The sequence below is a fragment of the Coregonus lavaretus genome (genome assembly GCF_964263955.1).
Source record: "Coregonus lavaretus genome assembly, chromosome: 14".
In the NCBI taxonomy this organism is placed as follows: domain Eukaryota; kingdom Metazoa; phylum Chordata; class Actinopteri; order Salmoniformes; family Salmonidae; genus Coregonus; species Coregonus lavaretus.
Genome location: NC_140001.1, coordinates 16,287,364 through 16,307,138, shown reverse-complemented (window position 1 = coordinate 16,307,138; position 19,775 = coordinate 16,287,364). Strand labels below are relative to the sequence as shown.

The window sequence follows — 19,775 nt, the reverse complement described above, 5'->3', positions numbered from 1 at the left end:
CGAGAGCTTCAGGATCCTTGGTATCCACATCAATAAGGATCGATCATGGTCCACAACAAGATAGTTGTGAAGAGGGCACACAACGCCTATTCCCCCTCAGGAGGCTGAAAAGATTTGGCATGGGTCCTCAGATCCTCAAAACGTTCGACAGCTGCACCATCAAGAGCATCCTGACTGGTTGCATCACTGCTTGGTATGGCAACTGCTCTGCATCCGACCTCAAGGCGCTACAGAGGGTAGTGAGTACAGCCCAGTACATCACTGGGGCCGAGCTTCCTGCCATCCAGGACCTCTATAAAAGGCTCCTTAACAGCTTCTACCCCCAAGTCATAAGACTGCTGAATAGTTAATCAAATGGCTACCCGGACTATTTGCATTGACCGCCTTATTTTAATCGTATTTATTATATATTTTTTGCACCGACTCTCTTTCACAGGCTTGATGTACACTCACTGGACTCTACCACACACATATTACACTGACACTACAACACACACACACACATATTGATGTCACACACACATTTCTTCACATACGCTGCTGCTATTCTCTGTTTATTATCTATGCATAGTCATTTTACCCCTACCTAAATGTACATATTACCTCGACTAACCCGTACCCCTGCACATTGACTCGGTACCGGTACCCTTGTATACAGCCTCGTTATTGTTATTTTATTGTGTTACAATTTTTCCTTTAGTCTATTTGCAAATGTTTCTTACTTTTTTTAAACTCTGCATTGTTGGTTAACGGCTCGTAAGCATTTAATGGTAAGGTCTACACCTGCTGTATTTGGCGCATGTGACAAATAACATTTAATTTGATCAAATCTGATTTTAAACCTAACCATAACCTTAACATTAACTACACTGCTAACAATAATGCCACACCCTAACCTTAAATTAAGACCAAAAAGCACATTTTAGTTTTCATGAATGTTTTACAATATAGCCAATTTTGACTTTGCAGCTGGCCCATCTAGCGGAAATCGCTCAGTTCTTCCACAAGGACAAGAGTCATCCCAATAAACGTTCAATGCTCTCTCTTTTTTTTCTACTGAAAAAAACGTTTAAAAACATTTTCCGTTACATACCTTAATGAACCCGAGCCAGAGGACCGGCTCTGACTGTGGGTGGGTGGGTTACAGCCTGCTCCCTGTCCCTGATCCGAGTGCTCCTCCGCAACTGTTCTCCGTGACTGACTGACTGTTTCCCAGACTCTAATTTCTCATTGATGACTGTAGTCCCCTGTAGTTCAGTTGGTAGAGCATGGCGCTTGCAACGCCAGGGTTGTGGGTTCGTTTCCCACAGGGGGCCAGTATGAAAATATATGCACTCACTGGATAAGAGCGTCTGCTAAATGACTAAAATGTAAACGACTGTAAGCAACGCTTTGATTATTTTTTTTTCTTTCAGTCATTGTTTATCAAAGGCGGCTTACTACGCGGATGGAGGAAGTCGGTTTTCAGGAAATACAGAAGTGATTGAAACACTGCAAAACCATTCATCCTATTACAGGAAGTTAGTCAAAGCAGTACTTCCCCTCCAAGAGCAATGCACCTCTCCAACACTATCTACAGTTTTTTTATTACAGTATTTCTTTCACACACACACACCTGTTCCTGGGTAGTGTCCTCATCTTGCCGTCTGCTCCTCCCTGGCCCCAGTACTTGTTCTGGCCTCCATTGAAGCCACGGTTCCGGCTCTCTCCCACAAACAGAGACTGAGTCACTTCCTGACTGGAACCCTCGTCCTTGGGATAACTACCGTCACTGACGGAGGGAGAGGAAAGGGACAGGATGTGTTTTTGAGCATAAGTGTATGTGTATAGGTGGTGGGGGTGTTATGAATGTACAGACAGACACACAAGTGTAGAAACAGACACAGGAGCCTTGGTACATACCTCGCAAAGGAGAGTCCCACCCCATTGTCTGCAAATCTATAACCAGAGAGAATTAACGTATCATTCATTCTGCATTGCGATGTGCACTGTTTGAGAGCTCCACTGAGTAGGGCTAACCCAGCAGTGGAGGAGTCACCAGTTCAATGTCATCCATAGCCTTGAGGACTGAGAAAGAGGAACTCCTGGCCCTTTGCCTCATCCGAGATGGCCACTTGTTTATATGTTAGCATAGCATGCTAACTACTAATTCTAATGTAAGTTGCTATAGTAACTCCTGAGACACTCTTCTCTTTGTGAATCATACAGGGAAATGGAATAGAGAATCCATGAGATGTGACTACTGCACAGCACATTGATGAACAATGATACAGTAACCACATTCATCATGGGCTCAATGAGATGACATCACAGCACTCACCCAGAGTTCTGAATGGTAATGTCACCGCCACGTATCCAGGCTCCGAGGTCGTTGTTCTTAAAGGCGATGAGTGTGTCGATGAGAGCAGCCACCCGCGGCTGGTTTGGGTCTGCATTCTCATGTGGACGGAACCTGATCCACGTGTATTATGAGTATAGAAACACACATACACTCTCGATCTGACACACAACACTCTTAGAAAATACCCACAGACAAACACTACACACACACAATCTCAGTCCTCACCTTCACACACAACCACTAAACACACACACACAGCATGGGCAGTGGTCTTAGAGGGCGTAAGCTATTTTCCTTCCATCTGTTGAAGCAGAGACTTGTATTTGGACAGACTGCTGCAGAGTGGAAACTATCTGTGGAGCCTTGTTTTGTCTGTAAACACAAACCTGCCAGACCCTCCAGAATACTGTACAAGGAGAGTACAGACCAGTACAGACTATCCAAGTCCAGTACAGACCATACCATATAAACTACAGACCATCTAAGTGCTGTACAGATAGATACTAACCATGAAATCTTCATTTAAATCAGAACCAGCCTTTTGATCTGACATAACAGGTTTATATTTACCAATACCATATGTTGGTGTAGAGGAAATAATGCGTGTGGTAGAAAAACAGGTGCAAAAATAAGTGAAAACCAAGTTGCATTGGTTAAATCAAGTAGGTAAGTAGAATCAGGTGGGTAAATAATTAGCTATCAAATGAACCAATCAAAGGAGAGAGCGTTAGGAAAGAGTTTGGGCTGGACTGATAAATAGAGATAAGAAACCTGGTCAGTTTGGTGTTACCCATCCAGGTGAATGTACTCCTGAGTGTACTCCTGAGTGGCGCAGTGGTCTAAGGCACTGCATCGCAGTGCTAACTGTGCCACTAGAGATCCTGGTTCGAATCCAGGCTCTGTCGCAGCCGGCCGCGACCGGGAGACTCATGGGCGGCGCACAATTGGTCCAGGGTAGGGGAGGGAATGGCCGGCAGGGATGTAGCTCAGTTGATAGAGCATGGCGTTTGCAACGCCAGGGTTGTGGGTTCGATTCCCACGGGGGGCCAGTGTAATTTTTTTTTTTTTTTTTTTATGTATTCACTAACTGTAAGTCGCTCTGGATAAGAGAGTCTGCTAAATGACTAAAATGTAATGTAAATGAATGCAAAGCACACCATGCAGAGAGGAAAGGAGATCTCAGAGGACATCAGGACGAGGGTAGTGAGAGCACATCAGTCTGGGGAAGGCTATAAAATCATCTCAAAAATATTTGAGCTCCATCAGTCCACTGTGAGGCAAATAATTTACAAATGGAGAGCATTTAACATGACAGCAACTCGGCCTAGATGTGGACGCCATTCCAAAATATCCCCAAGAGCCACAAGAACAATAATAAATCAGGTAAAAGCCAACCCAAATATAACATCTAGAGATTTGCAGACCTCCTTTGCTGCATCTCAGGTAACTGTGCATGCTTCAACAATAAGAACACTGAATCGAAATGCCATTCATGGGAGGGTTGCTAGGAAGAAGCCTCTGCTGTCACAAAATAACCAAACTTTGCCAGAGACCACCTGGACAAACCTGAAGGTTTCTGGAAGTCCATTCTCTGGACCGATGAGTCCAAAATTGACCTTTTTGGTCACAATCAACACTGCTATGTTTAGCGAAAACCCAATACGCCTACCACCAAAATAACCTTATCCCAACAGTCAAGCATGGTGGTGGGAATGTCAAGATCTGGGGCTGCTTTTCCTCCTCTGGACCGGGACGACTCCACATGATTAAGGGAACCATGAATTCTGAGGTGTACCAGGAGATTTTTGAACAGAACGTCAGGCCATCAGTCAAGGAGCTAAAGCTGGGCCGAAAATGGGTCTTCCAACAAGACAACAACACAAAGCATTCAAGCAAATCTACCAAAGAATGGCTCAGGAGAAAGAAGATTTGTGTTTTGGATTGGCCAAGTCAAAGTCCTGACCTAAATCCAATCGAGATGCTGTGGCAGGACCTGAAGCGGGCAGTTCATGCCAGACACCCTCAAACCTCACTCAATTGGCTGAGTTCTGTAAGGAGGAGTGGGCAAAAATCCCTCAAAACAGATGTCAGAGACTGGTTACTGGCTATAGGAGACATTTAGTCCAAGTTATCGCTGCTAATGGAGGTGCCACAAGCTATTGACGGAAGGGGTTCACATATTTTTGCACACATCAAATCTGAGTTTCTGTTAAATAAACCACTTTTGTTAAATAAACAATACAAATATCATATTTTTTGGTTTCTGTCATTTACTTGGAATGTCTTTAGATAAGGATTTATTTTAATATTTTATAGCAAAATAATGACCAGCCCTGTAGGGTTTACATACATTCAAGCAGCACTGTATATAGACAATGATTGATCCAAACGATTGATCACTGCATGTCGAAATTTAATTCTGTGTGACCAGCACAGAAAAACTGACTAGTTCGCCCATTTCGTAACATTTCCTGTGCATTCTAAATGCAATGTAGTTTGACCTGTATTCTTACCTGGCGTTGTTGTCCAGACACAGGTACTCCCGGGGGTCTGCAGCACTGGCATTGGTGGTCTTCACACCTTTATCAATGAAGAGCCCAGCCTGGGTAACACAAACAGGTATGGGAACTACTGTCACAAATAGGGACTTAAAGGCACAAACCTTCATTCGTTTTTCAGTGAAACGGCAGCCCCCCCCCCATAAAGGAGTAGGACAGTTTTACATGTTTTTCATGTGAGTGTCGTAATAGTACACAGTAGCATCTCTGTAAAACAGATATATTGTCAAATGTATGAGATTTAAGAGTGTAGTGTGCAATGTGCAGTTCAAGTGTGAATGCAATGCAATGAGACTGTGTATATACCACAGGTATAAACAGTGAATTCAGAAAGTATTCAGACCCCTTGACTATTTCCACGTTTTGTTACGTTACAGCCTTATTCTACAATTTATTAAATAGTTTTTTTCCTCATCAAACTACACACAAGAAATGTTTGCAAATATATTAAAAATAAAAAACAGAAATATAACATTTACATAAGTATTCAGACCCTTTACTCAGTACTTTGTTGAAGCACCTTTGGCAGCGATTACAGCCTTGAGTCTTCTTGGGTATGACGCTGCAAGCTTGGCACACCTGTATTTGGGGAGTTTCTCCCCTTCTTCTCTACAGATCCTCTCAAGCTCTGTCAGGTTGGATGGGGAGCGTTGCTGCACAGCTATTTTCAGGTCTCTCCAGAGATGTTCAATCGGGTTCAAGTCCGGGCTCTGGCTGGGCCTCTCAAGGACATTCAGAGACCTGTCCCGAAGCCACAAGAACAATATATTTTGGACTCATCGGTCCAGAGAATGGACTTCCAGAAACCTTCAGGTTTGTCCAGGTGGTCTCTGGCAAAGTTTGGTTATTTTGTGACAGCAGAGGCTTCTTCCTAGCAACCCTCCCATGAATGGCATTTCGATTCAGTGTTCTTATTGTTGAAGCATGCACAGTTACCTGAGATGCAGCAAAGGAGGTCTGCAAATCTCTAGATGTTATGTTTGGGTTGGCTTTTACCTGATTTATTATTGTTCTTGTGGCTCTTGGGGATATTTTGGAATGGCGTCCACATCTAGGCTGAGATGCTGTCATGTTAAATGCTCTCCATTTGTAAATTATTTGCCTCACAGTGGACTGATGGAGCTCAAATATTTTTGAGATGATTTTATAGCCTTCCCCAGACTGATGTGCTCTCACTACCCTCGTCCTGATGTCCTCTGAGATCTCCTTTCCTCTCTGCATGGTGTGCTTTGCATTCACCTGGATGGGTAACACCAAACTGACCAGGTTTCTTATCTCTATTTATCAGTCCAGCCCAAACTCTTTCCTAACGCTCTCTCCTTTGATTGGTTCATTTGATAGCTAATTATTTACCCACCTGATTCTACTTACCTACTTGATTTAACCAATGCAACTTGGTTTTCACTTATTTTTGCACCTGTTTTTCTACCACACGCATTATTTCCTCTACAATTGGAAGAGCTCTTACTACTTTGTGTATGTGATCCCTGTGGGAATTTCATTCCAAGATCTTGGTGTTGTTAGCGCCATGCTTTTACCAGCTGAGCCACACAGAACCAGTGTGTTTGTCTTTTACACAGTGCTGCCAGTGAGTGGTACCTTAAAGTTGGAGTGCACACGGTTGTTGTAGAAGATCCCCAGCGGGGTCAGCTCTGCCCGGGTCTCTGGAACCAGCCCATGAGAGTCCCCCGTGGATGAGCTGTGGAACACATACCATATCCCAGCATCCTTTAGGATGACATGGGGGAGGAAAATGAGAATAAGAATAATAGAAAGTGGCTTTGACAATGGAGTGAAAGAATAATGATCCTCGAGTAATAATCAATCAAATGTATTTATAAGCCCTTTTTACATCAGCAGATGTCACAAAGTGCTTATACAGAAACCGAGCCTAAAACCCCAAAGAGCAAGCAATGCAGATATAGAAGCACAGTGGCTAGGAAAAACTCCCTAGAAAGGCAGGAACCTAGGAAGAAACCTAGAGAGGAACCAGCCTCTGAGGGGTGGCTAGTCCTCTTCTGGCTGTGCCAGGTGGAGATTTTAAAGAGTACATGGCCATTAAGGCCAGATCATTCTTCAAAATGTTCATAGGATGACCAGCAGGGTCAAATAATAATCAGTGGTTATAGAGGGTGCAACAGGTCAGCACCTCAGGAGTAAATGTTTGCTTTTCATAGCCGAGGATTCAGAGGTCGAGACAGCAGGTCTGAGAGAGAGAGAGAGAACTGCACAGAGAGAGTACTGTCATTGAGTACTGCACAGGCACATTGATACAATGGTGCTTGAACTAAAATAGTAAGGTCTTGATGTTTAACTTTATCTCCTGGTTGAAGCCATCATTTATTGCGGTTGATGTAAAAGTAAGAACCCAATATCTCCCCAGATTTATCACATCATCACATGAGATGAACCGGTAAGCCACAGCCTTAGATCCTTATGAGTGGCTAAACCATAAAGCTGCAGTTCATAATTCAAACAACAACAAAATGCCCAAAGCAGCTGAGCAATGGGCTGGAGATTTCATAGATAGAGCTATGGATATAAGGACTGACCATCCATGAGATCAAAAAGATAATGAATGATGTCTGGGATGGGATGGTGGGGGCAGCCTCACCAGATGTACAGTCTCAGTCCCCTGCTGATCGTTATTCATTCATTATTAAACAGTGTTGTTTTGTTGGTTGGCAGTCATACCTGGGAGCCAGCAGCAGCGTTGCTTATGAGGTTATTATTGGGGTTGGCGATCCAGAACGTAGACACTGCCCTAAAACAAACACACACACACCGAGCAGACACAGACAGACACACACACACACACACACACACACACACACAGGGAGGATGAAAGGGCATTAGAGGAGATGTCTCCAGGCTAACTGATTGTTAATATCAAGATCTATTAATTTAATAAGAACAGTGACTCCTGTTATCCATGGAATAATCCACCTCTCCCACATAAATCCTGTACAGGGACAGTTCTGCCAACACACACACGCACACGTTCTCTCTCTCTCTCTCACACACACACAGTCCTCCAAAAACTGCACCTGATGCTCCCCAAACAGACCTCCTTTTCAACCTCCCCCAGAAACAGAAACACATCCCATGCAGCGGGGTGGTTGTTTTTGCAGGGATAAGATGGCCCTATCACTCTCACACAGAGGACATGAACCCTTTGTCTTCTCTCAAGGTCTTACTTGCACTCCATGCTCGGTGAAGGCGTGTAGTTCTTGAACACTTTGTCTCGGATGCTGGTGCACATGGTCTCGTTGCGGTCGGTGGGCAGGAGCGTTCCCGGTCGGGTCAACAAACCCAGGTTGTGGAAGAATGTGTTCCTCTGCTCTATCCCGTCCTCCAGGAAGAAACAGTGACCCAGGGTGTCATAGCCCACAGTGTCCTTCACCTGGGGAGGAGAAACATTTGGGAAACGTTCAACACCAGAGACACGAGCAGAGCAGGAAAGCAGCTTGGAGTTGCTGCATCATGTTATCTGAATGTTGGTCGATTCACTTCAATGCATTTGACATGAATTTATTTAATGACTGGCGTCATATGGTCCTCATTTCCCCAAGTTTTATCATCACACATACGGCACATACACCAAGGCTGGAGTCAATTAGAATTTAAGACAGTCAATTCATGAAGTAAACTTAAATTACATCTATTTTCAATGACTTATCAATAAACTGAGAAGTAGAAGCAATTTATTTCAAAAGGTTTTTCCACTTTTGAATTTTAAATTAAAATCACTTCCTGAATTGACTGCCTTCAATTGACCCCAGCCCTGACACACATACAGCACACACACACACACATACACACACCAGCAGGCCGTTGGTGGCGTGGATGGTGATGCAGCGGGAGAAGGAGTGGTGGATGGAGAGGCCGTCCACGTAGGCTGGTTCCCGGTAGCCTCCTCGCCAGTCAACGTCCCCACAGCGGTGGAAGTGGAGCGGGTAGCGGCCCTGCTCCTGCTGCCCCATGTTCCTCAGCTCCACGTGGGACAGGTGCACCGAGGTGAAGTTCCCAAATATCTGAGGAGAATTGAGGTAGAGAGAGAGAAGAGTAAGCTGTGCTGTGTGTATCATATTACTCTGGTTCTGTTGATCTATTGATGGTTCTAGTTTACAGTTACATCTGTTGATAAATGGAAGATCGTGCAAAAACTGAGATGATCTGAGCACAAACAATGCTATACAGAGCGAGAGAGAGACAGAGACAGAGAGAGAGAGAGAGAGAGAGAGAGAGAGAGAGAGAGAGACACACACAAATATGGCCTAATGAGCAAATAGACACTAACACATGCAGTAAACTCAGGGAGGTCTGTCTTAGGTATATGGCCTTTTCCACATTCTGTTTTGTGTTAAGGAGATATTGGCCAATCCCTCAAGCTAACTGAAACTCACTCATTCACTCAACCAAACTCACACACTACACTTGGACAGAACTCTCTACAGTCAAGTAACAAGGGTTTTTCCATTTACTGCAAAGGGGCTGCTTACATAAGGCAAGAGGAATGTTATTATGTATTTATCAGAAGGGAGCATGAGTATGTAACACATTATACAGAGCAAATATTGTACTTGTGCATCACGGACACAGAGAATGTGTGTGTGTGAGGGAGGGGTGTGTGTATTGACGTTGGTCTGAGTAAGTGTTTGAGAGTGACTGAGGTTTGTGTGCTCAGTGGGGGTTTGAAATATACAGAGTAAAAAAGAACAAAGAATTACTATACTGAAACACAAAACATTAAGAGTAGTGAGTGTTGTTCATCCATGCCCCCTCTCTCTCTGAGTGGTCCCTGGGTTGTGTTCATTAGGGCATGCAACGGAAAACATATGCAACCAACATTTTTAAAACCAACATTTCTTATTGGTAGTTCCTCCCTGTTTCTGTCTGTTTTCTTCAATTAGGTGCCTAATGAACATTACATGTTGTTATATCATGTGTGAATGCTGAATGTCCTCAGTCATTCAGCATCTGCTGAATGCTCTAATGACCCTCCGCCACAGCAATATGGTAATGTTCAACATGATTACACTAGACTGAATGGCATTAAATAAGCATTTAACTCAGGCTGAAATGCACAGGGCAGGCTCAAGGTTCAACACAGACCCTATACTCACAGTTACACACTGTTACATAAGCACACACCTTGATGTGTCCGCCGTATGTGTCGTGGCCAAAGAACTGGCACCAGTTGTTTCCATAGCAGGTGTTTTCCATCTCCCCATAGATTAGTATGTTCCTGCTGAGCAGTGCCACCTCCGCTCGCATGTCCACCCCGTCCACAATCTCCCCCATATGACCAAACTGGGGCCTCCCTGGGAGGGGGGACACATAAAAACACATACTTTATAGCTTATACCATTGTCATATATCAATAAAAGAATGTTAACATTTAGACATACATATTAATATTATATTTAAAAGTGTTCATATTAACAACAGTCAGCCAAATACACTGCTCAAAAAAATAAAGGGAACACTAAAATAACACATCCTAGATCTGAATGAATGAAATAATCTTATTAAATACTTGATGTGAATGTGCTGACAACAAAATCTCACAAGAATTATCAATGGAAATCAAATGTATCAACCCATGGAGGTCTGGATTTGGAGTCACACTCAAAATTAAAGTGGAAAACCACACTACAGGCTGATCCAACCTTAAAACAAGTCAAAATGAGGCTCAGTAGTGTGTGTGGCCTCCACGTGCCTGTATGACCTCCCTACAACGCCTGGGCATGCTCCTGATGAGGTGGCGGATGGTCTCCTGAGGGATCTCCTCCCAGACCTGGACTAAAGCATCCGCCAACTCCTGGACAGTCTGTGGTGCAATGTGGCGTTGGTGGATGGAGCGAGACATGATGTCCCAGATGTGCTCAATTGGATTCAGGTCTGGGGAACGGGCGGTCCATAGCATCAATGCCTTCCTCTTGCAGGAACTGCTGACACACTCGAGCCACATGAGGTCTAGCATGGTCTTGCATTAGGAGGAACCCAGGGCCAACCGCACCAGCATATGGTCTCACAAGGGGTCTGAGGATCTCATCTCGGTACCTAATGGCAGTCAGGCTACCTCTGGCGAGCACATGGAGGGCTGTGCGGCCACCCAAAGAAATGCCAGCCCACAACATGGTCATGCTGGAGGATGTTGCAGGCAGCAGAACGTTCTCCACGGCGTCTCCAGACTCTGTCACATGTGCTCAGTGTGAACCTGCTTTCATCTGTGAAGAGCACAGGGCGCCTGTGGCGAATTTGCCAATCTTGGTGTTCTCTGGCAAATGCCAAACGTCCTGCACGGTGTTGGGCTGTAAGCACAACCCCCACCTGTGGACGTCGGGCCCTCATACCACCCTCATGGAGTCTGTTTCTGACCATTTGAGCAGACACATGCACATTTGTGGCCTGCTGGAGGTCATTTTGCAGGGCTCTGGCAGTGCTCCTCCTTGCACAAAGGCGGAGGTAGCAGTCCTGCTGCTGGGTTGTTGCCCTCCTACGGCCTCCTCCACTTCTCCTGATGTACTGGCCTGTCTCCTGGTAGCGCCTCCATGCTCTGGACACTACGCTGACAGACACAGCAAACCTTCTTGCCACAGCTCACATTGATGTGCCATCCTGGATGAGCTGCACTACCTGAGCCACTTGTGTGAGTTGTAGACTCCGTCTCATGCTACCACTAGAGTGAAAGCACCGCCAGCATTCAAAAGTGACCAAAACATCAGCCAGGAAGCATAGGAACTGAGAAGTGGTCTGTGGTCACCACCTACAGAACCACTCCTTTATTGGGGGTGTCTTGCTAATTGCCTATAATTTCCACCTGTTGTCTATTCCATTTGCACAACAGCATGTGAAATGTATTGTCAATCAGTGTTGCTTCCTAAGTGGACAGTTTGATTTCACAGAAGTGTGATTGACTTGGAGTTACATTGTGTTGTTTAAGTGTTCCCTTTATTTTTTTGAGCAGTGTATATGGTTGTCACTATACAGTAGATCTAGATATTTAATTTGATGGGGCCATGTGACCTTAATCCCAAACAGAACAACGTCAGCACCTCTCTTTCTCTCAATATGGCAAGCCAACTGGTGCCAGTGCCAACCACAGGAATTGTGCTTCACCTCGCAAACATGGAGAGAGAGAGAGAGAGAGAGAGAGAGAGACACAGCCTTTGCTCCAGGAAGGGGAGGTGGCTTGTCGACATTGGAGCAGTGGGCCAAAACAGAGGTGTTGACAGACAGGGGACTACACAGGGTGGAACGCCAGACCAGATTACAACCAACTGGTCTCTGTTACAACCAGGTTAAGATGTCCTTTTCATAACAACTTTTTTCTGGTTGCTTTTGCTAAAATTAACAAAAATTATTTACAACCAGCATACAATCTGACCATGATGTCATTGCAACCAGTTTTGCTCGCTGGGCTTTTGACACCATGGACAGTTTACAAAACCGCAGAAAACAGTGAGATAGAGGGAGGGACGGAGAGAGAGAGAAATAAATACATCTGAAATGTCTATATTTTTTACAAACTTTTGTGAGTGTAATGTTTACTGTTAATTTCTTAAACTCAGAGAAAAAGGGAATGAGCCAGCAGGCCCCCTGTTTACCCCAGGTAAAACCGTGGGGAGTGGAGCTGAAATTAAGAGAGAGAGACAGAGTGAGAGAGAGAGTCTGCGAGAACTATACAGACTTACAGGCAATTTTCTTGCCCAAAATTGAAAACAAATACAAACATTTTGAAACCAAAACAGAAAAGTGGTCCTCTGTAGCTCAGCTGGTAGAGCACGGCGCTTGTAACGCCAAGGTAGTGGGTTCGATCCCCGGGACCACCCATACACACACAAAAAAAAAAAAAAAATATATGCACGCATGACTGTAAGTCGCTTTGGATAAAAGCGTCTGCTAAATGGCATATTATATTATATTATAAAAGGAGAAAATCTAATATCTATTGGGAGGTTAACCCCTTTGTGCCATATTAGCTACAAAATATGTAGCTTCCTGCCACACCCATAGGGACAGCCAGTGGAACGACCAATCAGAACAATAACAACGCTACCTGTGTCTTTCTCACTATTTCATTATTGTCCTCATTAATGTCTTACTGTAGTGTCCTGTTCATTGTTACTACTCATTGAGTATTATTATTGTATTATTATTGTGGTCCTCTGTAGCTCAGCTGGTAGAGCACGGCGCTTGTAACGCCAAGGTAGTGGGTTCGATCCCCGGGACCACCCATACACAAAAATTTATGCACGCATGACTGTAAGTCGCTTTGGATAAAAGCGTCTGCTAAATGGCATATTATTATTATTATTATTATTATTATTATTATTATTATTTTTCCTATGATTATCTATCTGTGTTATCATTGATTTGATATGTTGTCTATATGTTTGCTTTGGCAATGTACTGTATGTGGAAACACTTACCATACCAATAAAGCCATTTGCATTTGAGAGAGAGAGAGAGAAAGAGAGACAGAGAGCGAGAAAAGAGAGAGAGAAAGCGAGAAAAGAGAGAGAGAGCCAGACAGAGCGAGAGATATCATTGATCACCACCATCCCATGTAGGAGAAAAGCCTGATTCCCAGTCTCTTCCCAATTGTAATTTATAGAAGATGTGAAATGAAAGACCATGGCTCAAGATTTATAAATAAATAATTATACTTATTTTTATATCATACCATATCCAGTTAAAAACACAGCAGTGATACTCAATATCAGAATTAAAGTAAGCCCCCATAAATGTACAAACACATAAACTACTTTCGTTTTCACTCACCTTGAACTCTAACCTGTCTGCTAGTGCAGTGGGGGCAGGGGAGGAGGGTGAACTCCTCTGCCTGATGCATGGAGTAGTCAGTACTGGCAACCACAACATGGTTCCCGGGTTGCCAGGTGTGTACATCTTCCAGCAAGTTGAGGACTACCTGGTCCACAGCATCCACCTGGAACCCAGATATTGGAAATCCTGGAGGAGCATAGATAAGATCTGTTGCATTAGCAGTTTTCTACTGCATACCAAAGAACTAATGGCGGAAACAGGATCTAGAGTCACAAAAAGTGACATTTTACAGGCAATTTGCCTAAAAGTAAGGATTTGAGTGGTTTCATGAGATAAGAAATCTGAACCATACCATACACCAAACATTCAAGCTAAAAGTTTAACCAAAACAATAGCAAACTTCCATAGTGTATCTTGAACTGACACTGTGGACCAGTGAAGTGTGAGGGTATGGCTGTATGAGAACAAACATCCCATCTTACAGGACATGACGGTGCCACACCGAAACCCAAACTCCCTCCTGGGGAGCTGCTGTTTGCCCTAGTGACAGGAGGACCCTGCCCGTACACACTCAGGAATGCTCAGTCCAGCTGATTGATCTTGCCTGTAAACACTAACCACTTGAACCCCACACACACACACCATCCAGGAAAAGCTGCAAGATCAGAGAATCTGAGTGTATGCTTTGCTTTTACATGGCATTCCTGACTATGTGAAGGGCCTAATATGACCAGTTCAATGAACAAACAATCAATGACATACACAAGTAAACGAGCACCTACAATCATGCTGATCTCCTTAGACAATATTTGTGATATTGGGTTACCAATGTGGTAACACTTTACTAAAGGTACAATGCACTCCAATGCGGTTATGGACATTTTAAAAGATAACAAATATAACAAGTTATAAACCATTCTAGCTGCAGGTTTTAAGTAAAGCCAAACTGGTTATAATGACCCACCATTCCTCCATTCGCTGTAGGCTGTGACAGAGAAGCCGACCCCGTCAACAGTGGTGAAGTTCTGCCGGGCCAGCGCCTTTCCTCCCGTGTCATGGTTCTCGTGTTCCCGCACGTCCTCGGAACACGAGCCGTTCCCTCCACCAATAACAGATACCAGTGCCCAGGCCTGCCTATGGACAGACAGAGTTTGAGCTTTAGAAGTTGTTAAGAAATCGAGGTAACACTTAAAGCATCCAAGCAGATATGCTTTATAACTTGTTATAAGCAGGTATGAGCCTTTTTATTGTCTTATAACAAGGCTTGTTGTTATGTTATTTGTCTCTACACTCTTAAAAAAAAAAAAAGGTGCTATCTAGAACCTAAAAGGGTGCTTCAGCTGTCCCCATAGGAGAACCCTTTGAAGAACCGTTTTTGGTTTCAGGTAGAACCCTTTCCACAAAGGGTTCTACCAGGAACCAAAAAGGGTTCTCCTATAGTCCCAGTCGGTATTCACGTAATAATAAGGAATTCCCCTTGACCATGCCCACAAATTGAGGAAAACAAACATTATTTCCTATTGTAAAAGAGGCAACTTCGTAGTCAACTTTTTGTTATGAAGAAATAACAAAACATGCCGAAAAGCTGCTGTGTTGTTCAATATATATGTAACCAGGTAATAAATCCCAACCTATGGATCGCAACGCTCCCACGTAGGGAAATAGAGCCTGTGAGAATAGCCCTGTGGCTTCAGGCTATTGGGCATGGGAGTGGGAAATGTGGGGACCCGGTGTCCAAGTAGGCTACACGTAGCTATGTGTGTGGATTGGAAAACATTTAAGACACAGGTAAGACATTTAACTTGTTTAGTATAGTCTGTTTGTAACTCCACTCATTACTTGTAGCTGTATAGTCTTTTTTTTGTGTTGTTGGTCTTGGCTAGCTAGCTAGCACTCACATGGCTGCTAGCACCATCAGAAAAAGGGGGATGAGGGAAGCCCTACAATATAACGTTTTTCTAAGTAGTGAGAACACTCAGGAGCAGGCAATGTTGAAAAGTCATCTTTAGACATGTATTTTTCTTTAAATGTAGTTTTGAAATTGACTAAAACAAGCAGATGACAAGAAAATTGTGTTTGAAAAAGGTCAAGTTTTTGCTGTGAGTCAATGGGGTAACCTAGGTAACCACAGGTTATTTTCCCCACAGGCGGGCAGGGCCGCGACGTTCAATTAATACTGACTGGGACTATGGGGAGAGCCGAAGAACCCTTTTGGAACCCTCTTTTCTAAGAGTGTATGCATAACATTTTTAACTGCACACTATTGTAGTCCTGTAGTGACCACTGTAGAGAAAGCATTGGGAGTATCAACAGGACAACATTCTTTTGTAAGATTTAGCAGCTGTGTAAGGGCTAGTCAAGCAAAGGGTGTGACTGAACTGACATGAATAGCCTGTGTGTGTGTGTGTGTGGTCATCACATTCACCTCAATCATACCACATTCATTGGCATCAGAAAATGTGGGAAGTGTTCGAACGAGATAGCGGTGGATATCTCAGTCCACCACACCACCATACCCACAAGGCAAAACACAATCCGCCTCTGAAGTGGAGATAAGTCTATCAATCCCCTGGTTCAAGGCTTGGGTGTGGAGCAGGGGTCATGCAACTCTGGACCAGTGAAGGGTGTAGAGTGAAATGTTGGTTTGTCAGCATCAACACAATGTCAAAACAATGTTACTCCTTAAGAGTCTATTAAGCTAGAGATATCAGTTTCTTTTCATGGGCTGCATCCGCCTATGTCGGGCTTCCGCATCTGCGGTGGAAGATGGCCGAGCTACAGCGGTGTTTGTCAGACAATGAGACATCCCGAAAACCTGACTTCTCACGAAAACGTCTGTAGCGTCCGAATATGACCACTCTACGGAAAGATGACACTCTCACGAACACAATGGTGTTCTCTGTTTTGCTTTACAACCTCCCACAAGTGTCACGGGATTCGTCTGAAGGTAACCCATACAAATAAATGGAAGTATGGAGGTAGTTTTGTGCCAACAAAAATAAGGGTTTAAAATGTATTTCAAATGTAACCCCTTATTTTGTTGCCACAAAACCACCTCTATACTTGTGTAAATATATATTTCTTGCACTTTCTTATATCTCCTAGATATAGGACAGACACTTCAAAACCTTATTCCATATGATTTATTTTTTGACTGTCTTTTTATGCCATTTATGAATGTGTTATTCAATGGGTTTTAATCGGCTATAGTATTAAAGGCCAAATTCAATATTTTATGAAATAATGTTTTGATTTATTTTTATACATAAAGGGGTCCTATAATTCCAAATCAAATAGCTAAATGATCCATGGTATGACCATCTTAAAACATTCCATATGTTAGCATAGTAGAACCTCCCCAATGGCTTAGACTTTTAAACATCAAGTAAGCTTTATGCACCGTCATCAGGCGACCTTTAGAGGAATTCTCTCTTCACAATCACACGACCTTTCAAGTCATTATCTTCAACCATCACTTACCCTTTTCAGGCGTGGTAACCTTTTTAAAACCTTTCCCCTTGCATTACCTTTTTAAAACCTTTCCCCTGTACTGCTTTTAGCTTCACATCTGAAGGGCACTCCACGCAATGACGTCTGGAAGTAGGCCTGACTGTCAGCTCTCTGTTGAGGCTGGTCCTAACGACACAATCACGGGCCAATACGCCATTCAGCAGATCAAAGAGCCTCTCTACCATTTACCCGCTGAAATACAAACAGGAACCATCTGTGAAAGCACCATGTCCTCCCTGCAGCTATTTCACTCAATTTGTGTGTGTGTGTGTGTGTGTGTGTGTGTGTGTGTGTGTGTGTGTGTGTGTGTGTGTGTGTGTGCGAGAGAGAGAAAGAGAGAGAGTCCGTGAGAGAGACCGCGTGTTTGTTTTCACCTTTTTTCCCAGAACATCCTTAATTGCCTGACACGTCACTCAGTCTTTTAACCGGCTCTTTGTTTTGGCCAGTAATGGCCGTTTGGACACTAGATGAGGTCACGCTACTACAGTCCATCAGAGCTCTGTCCTCTCAGATCACATAGATTACACATTACCAGCAGGTAGCAGGCACGGGGCAGGGACAGACAAACCATTTGATGTGGGGCAATGGTCATTACCAATGTTCCCTCTAATTTTTTCGGCACTGAGTAAATTTCAGGTCTGCTGAGCGCAAACTTGAACGTTGTGAAAATTCTGTGCAACTTCTGGCGTGCGTTTATTGTGAACACTGAGGCTGTATCCGCTTTAAGTTACAGTTATAAAAGTGGCCAAGTAGGCTACTGTGGCTATTTGATCATAATGTAGGCCTATCAAAGTGGCTTACCATCAAAAACAATGGAGAAAATGCATCCTGTAACATTTTAACATGGATATAACTGTTATATCATTTAGCCTACAGTAGCAGCCAATGTGTGGTGTTCAATGTAGGCCTACATTCCGTGAGACTTTTGGAAAAAATATGCACGGCTTGACATTAACCTATTTATCCACTTGTCCTTCAGACAAGGAGGTGACTGAAAATGTGTTTGATGCAATAAACTATTTTACAAAATAATGTTCATTAATATTCCCATACCATTATTACAGAGAATCAGACATTATGCTACCCTCTGCCTATTAGCTACTTAGCTTATTCAAGCCTGTCTCAAAATATAACACTGCCCCTTTAAGACATAAACAATTATATTTACCCAACTCGCTTTTCAAAGATGGCTAGAAATGCACACGTTTTGTGTTCTTGTAGGAAGCAAACACTACCCATTGCTGACTAGAAATGAGCTATAAATGGGCTAATAACTCACTCACTAGCAAAGAATATGAACAAATGTGCACACATGGCTACATGCAGCTCTCGCTTTCATCTCAAAACAAGCGCATCTACTCAAGACCAGTCATGCTGTAAACACAGTCCAGTTCAAAGTGAATGGCACAGATCCATATATGGCAATGGTCTATTTGCATATAGGGATACTGCAGCTCTGATTGGTTATGCCGCACCGGTCTGTAGAGTACGGGCTGAGTGTGCCTGTCAATGCAATAGAATCCTACTCCGGTGCGTTCTGCCTACAACAAAATCTCATTAGCATCGAATAGCCCCCGCGATATGCAACTTTTCAGGGAAGTTAGGAACCAATATACACAAGCAGTTAGGAAAGCAAAGGCTAGCTTTTTCAAACACAAATTTGCATCCTGTAGCACTAACTCCATAAAGTTTTGGGACACAGTAAAGTCCATGGAGAATAAGAGCACCTCCTCCCAGCTGCCCACTGCACTGAGGCTAGGAAACACTATCACCACCGATAAATCTACAATAATCGAGAATTTCAACAAGTATTTTGCTACGGCTGGCCATGCTTTCCACCTGGCTACCACTACCCCGGCCACCAGCTCTGCACCCTCCGCTGCAACTTGCCCATGCCCTCCCTGCTTCTCTTTCACACAAATTCAGATAGCTGATGTTCTGAAAGAGCTGCAAAATCTGGATCCCTACAAATCATCTGGGCTAGACAATCTGGACCCTTTCTTTCTAAAACTAGCTGCCGAAATTGTCGCAACCCCTATTACTAGCCTGTTCAACCTCTTTCGTATCGTCTGAGATCCCCAGAGATTGGAAAGCTGCCGCGGTCATCCCCCTCTTCAAAGGGCGTGACACTCTAGATCCAAACTGTTACAGACCTATATCCATCCTGCCCTGCCTTCGAAAGTTTTTGAAGGCCAAGTTAACAAACAGATCACCGACCATTTCGAATCCCACCGTACCTTCTCCGCTATGCAATACGGTTTCCGAGCTGGTCATGGGTGCACCTCAGCCACGCTCAAGGTCCTAAATGATATTATAACCGCGATCGATAATAGACAGTACTGTGCAGCCGTCTTCATCGACCTGGCCAAGGCTTTCGACTCTGTCAACCACCCCATTCTTATTGGCAGACTAAATAGCCTTGGTTTCTCAAGTCACTGCCTCGCCTGGTTCACCAACTACTTCTCAGATAGAGTTCAATGTGTCAAATCGGAGGGCCTGTTGTCTGGACCTATGGCAGTCTCTATGGGGGTGCCACAGGGTTCCATTCTTGGGCCGACTCTTTTCTCCGTGTA

The 19,775-nt window shown here is 43.8% G+C and overlaps 1 protein-coding gene across 1 annotated transcript in view; it reads right to left on the bottom strand.

Moving 5' to 3' along the window:
* LOC311141793 (cell surface hyaluronidase-like) overlaps positions 1-19,775 on the bottom strand; it is a 40,481-nt gene that overhangs the window by 14,279 nt on the left and 6,427 nt on the right. The window contains exons 5-15 of the mRNA XM_084177255.1: positions 14,657-14,826; positions 13,690-13,878; positions 10,054-10,223; positions 8,724-8,933; positions 8,097-8,302; positions 7,594-7,663; positions 6,499-6,627; positions 4,855-4,943; positions 2,321-2,452; positions 1,903-1,938; positions 1,616-1,771 (exon numbers count right to left, since the gene is read on the bottom strand). Coding sequence (XP_084033381.1) covers positions 1,616-1,771; positions 1,903-1,938; positions 2,321-2,452; positions 4,855-4,943; positions 6,499-6,627; positions 7,594-7,663; positions 8,097-8,302; positions 8,724-8,933; positions 10,054-10,223; positions 13,690-13,878; positions 14,657-14,826 — 1,557 coding nt within the window. The remainder of the gene's footprint in view (positions 1-1,615; positions 1,772-1,902; positions 1,939-2,320; positions 2,453-4,854; positions 4,944-6,498; positions 6,628-7,593; positions 7,664-8,096; positions 8,303-8,723; positions 8,934-10,053; positions 10,224-13,689; positions 13,879-14,656; positions 14,827-19,775) is intronic.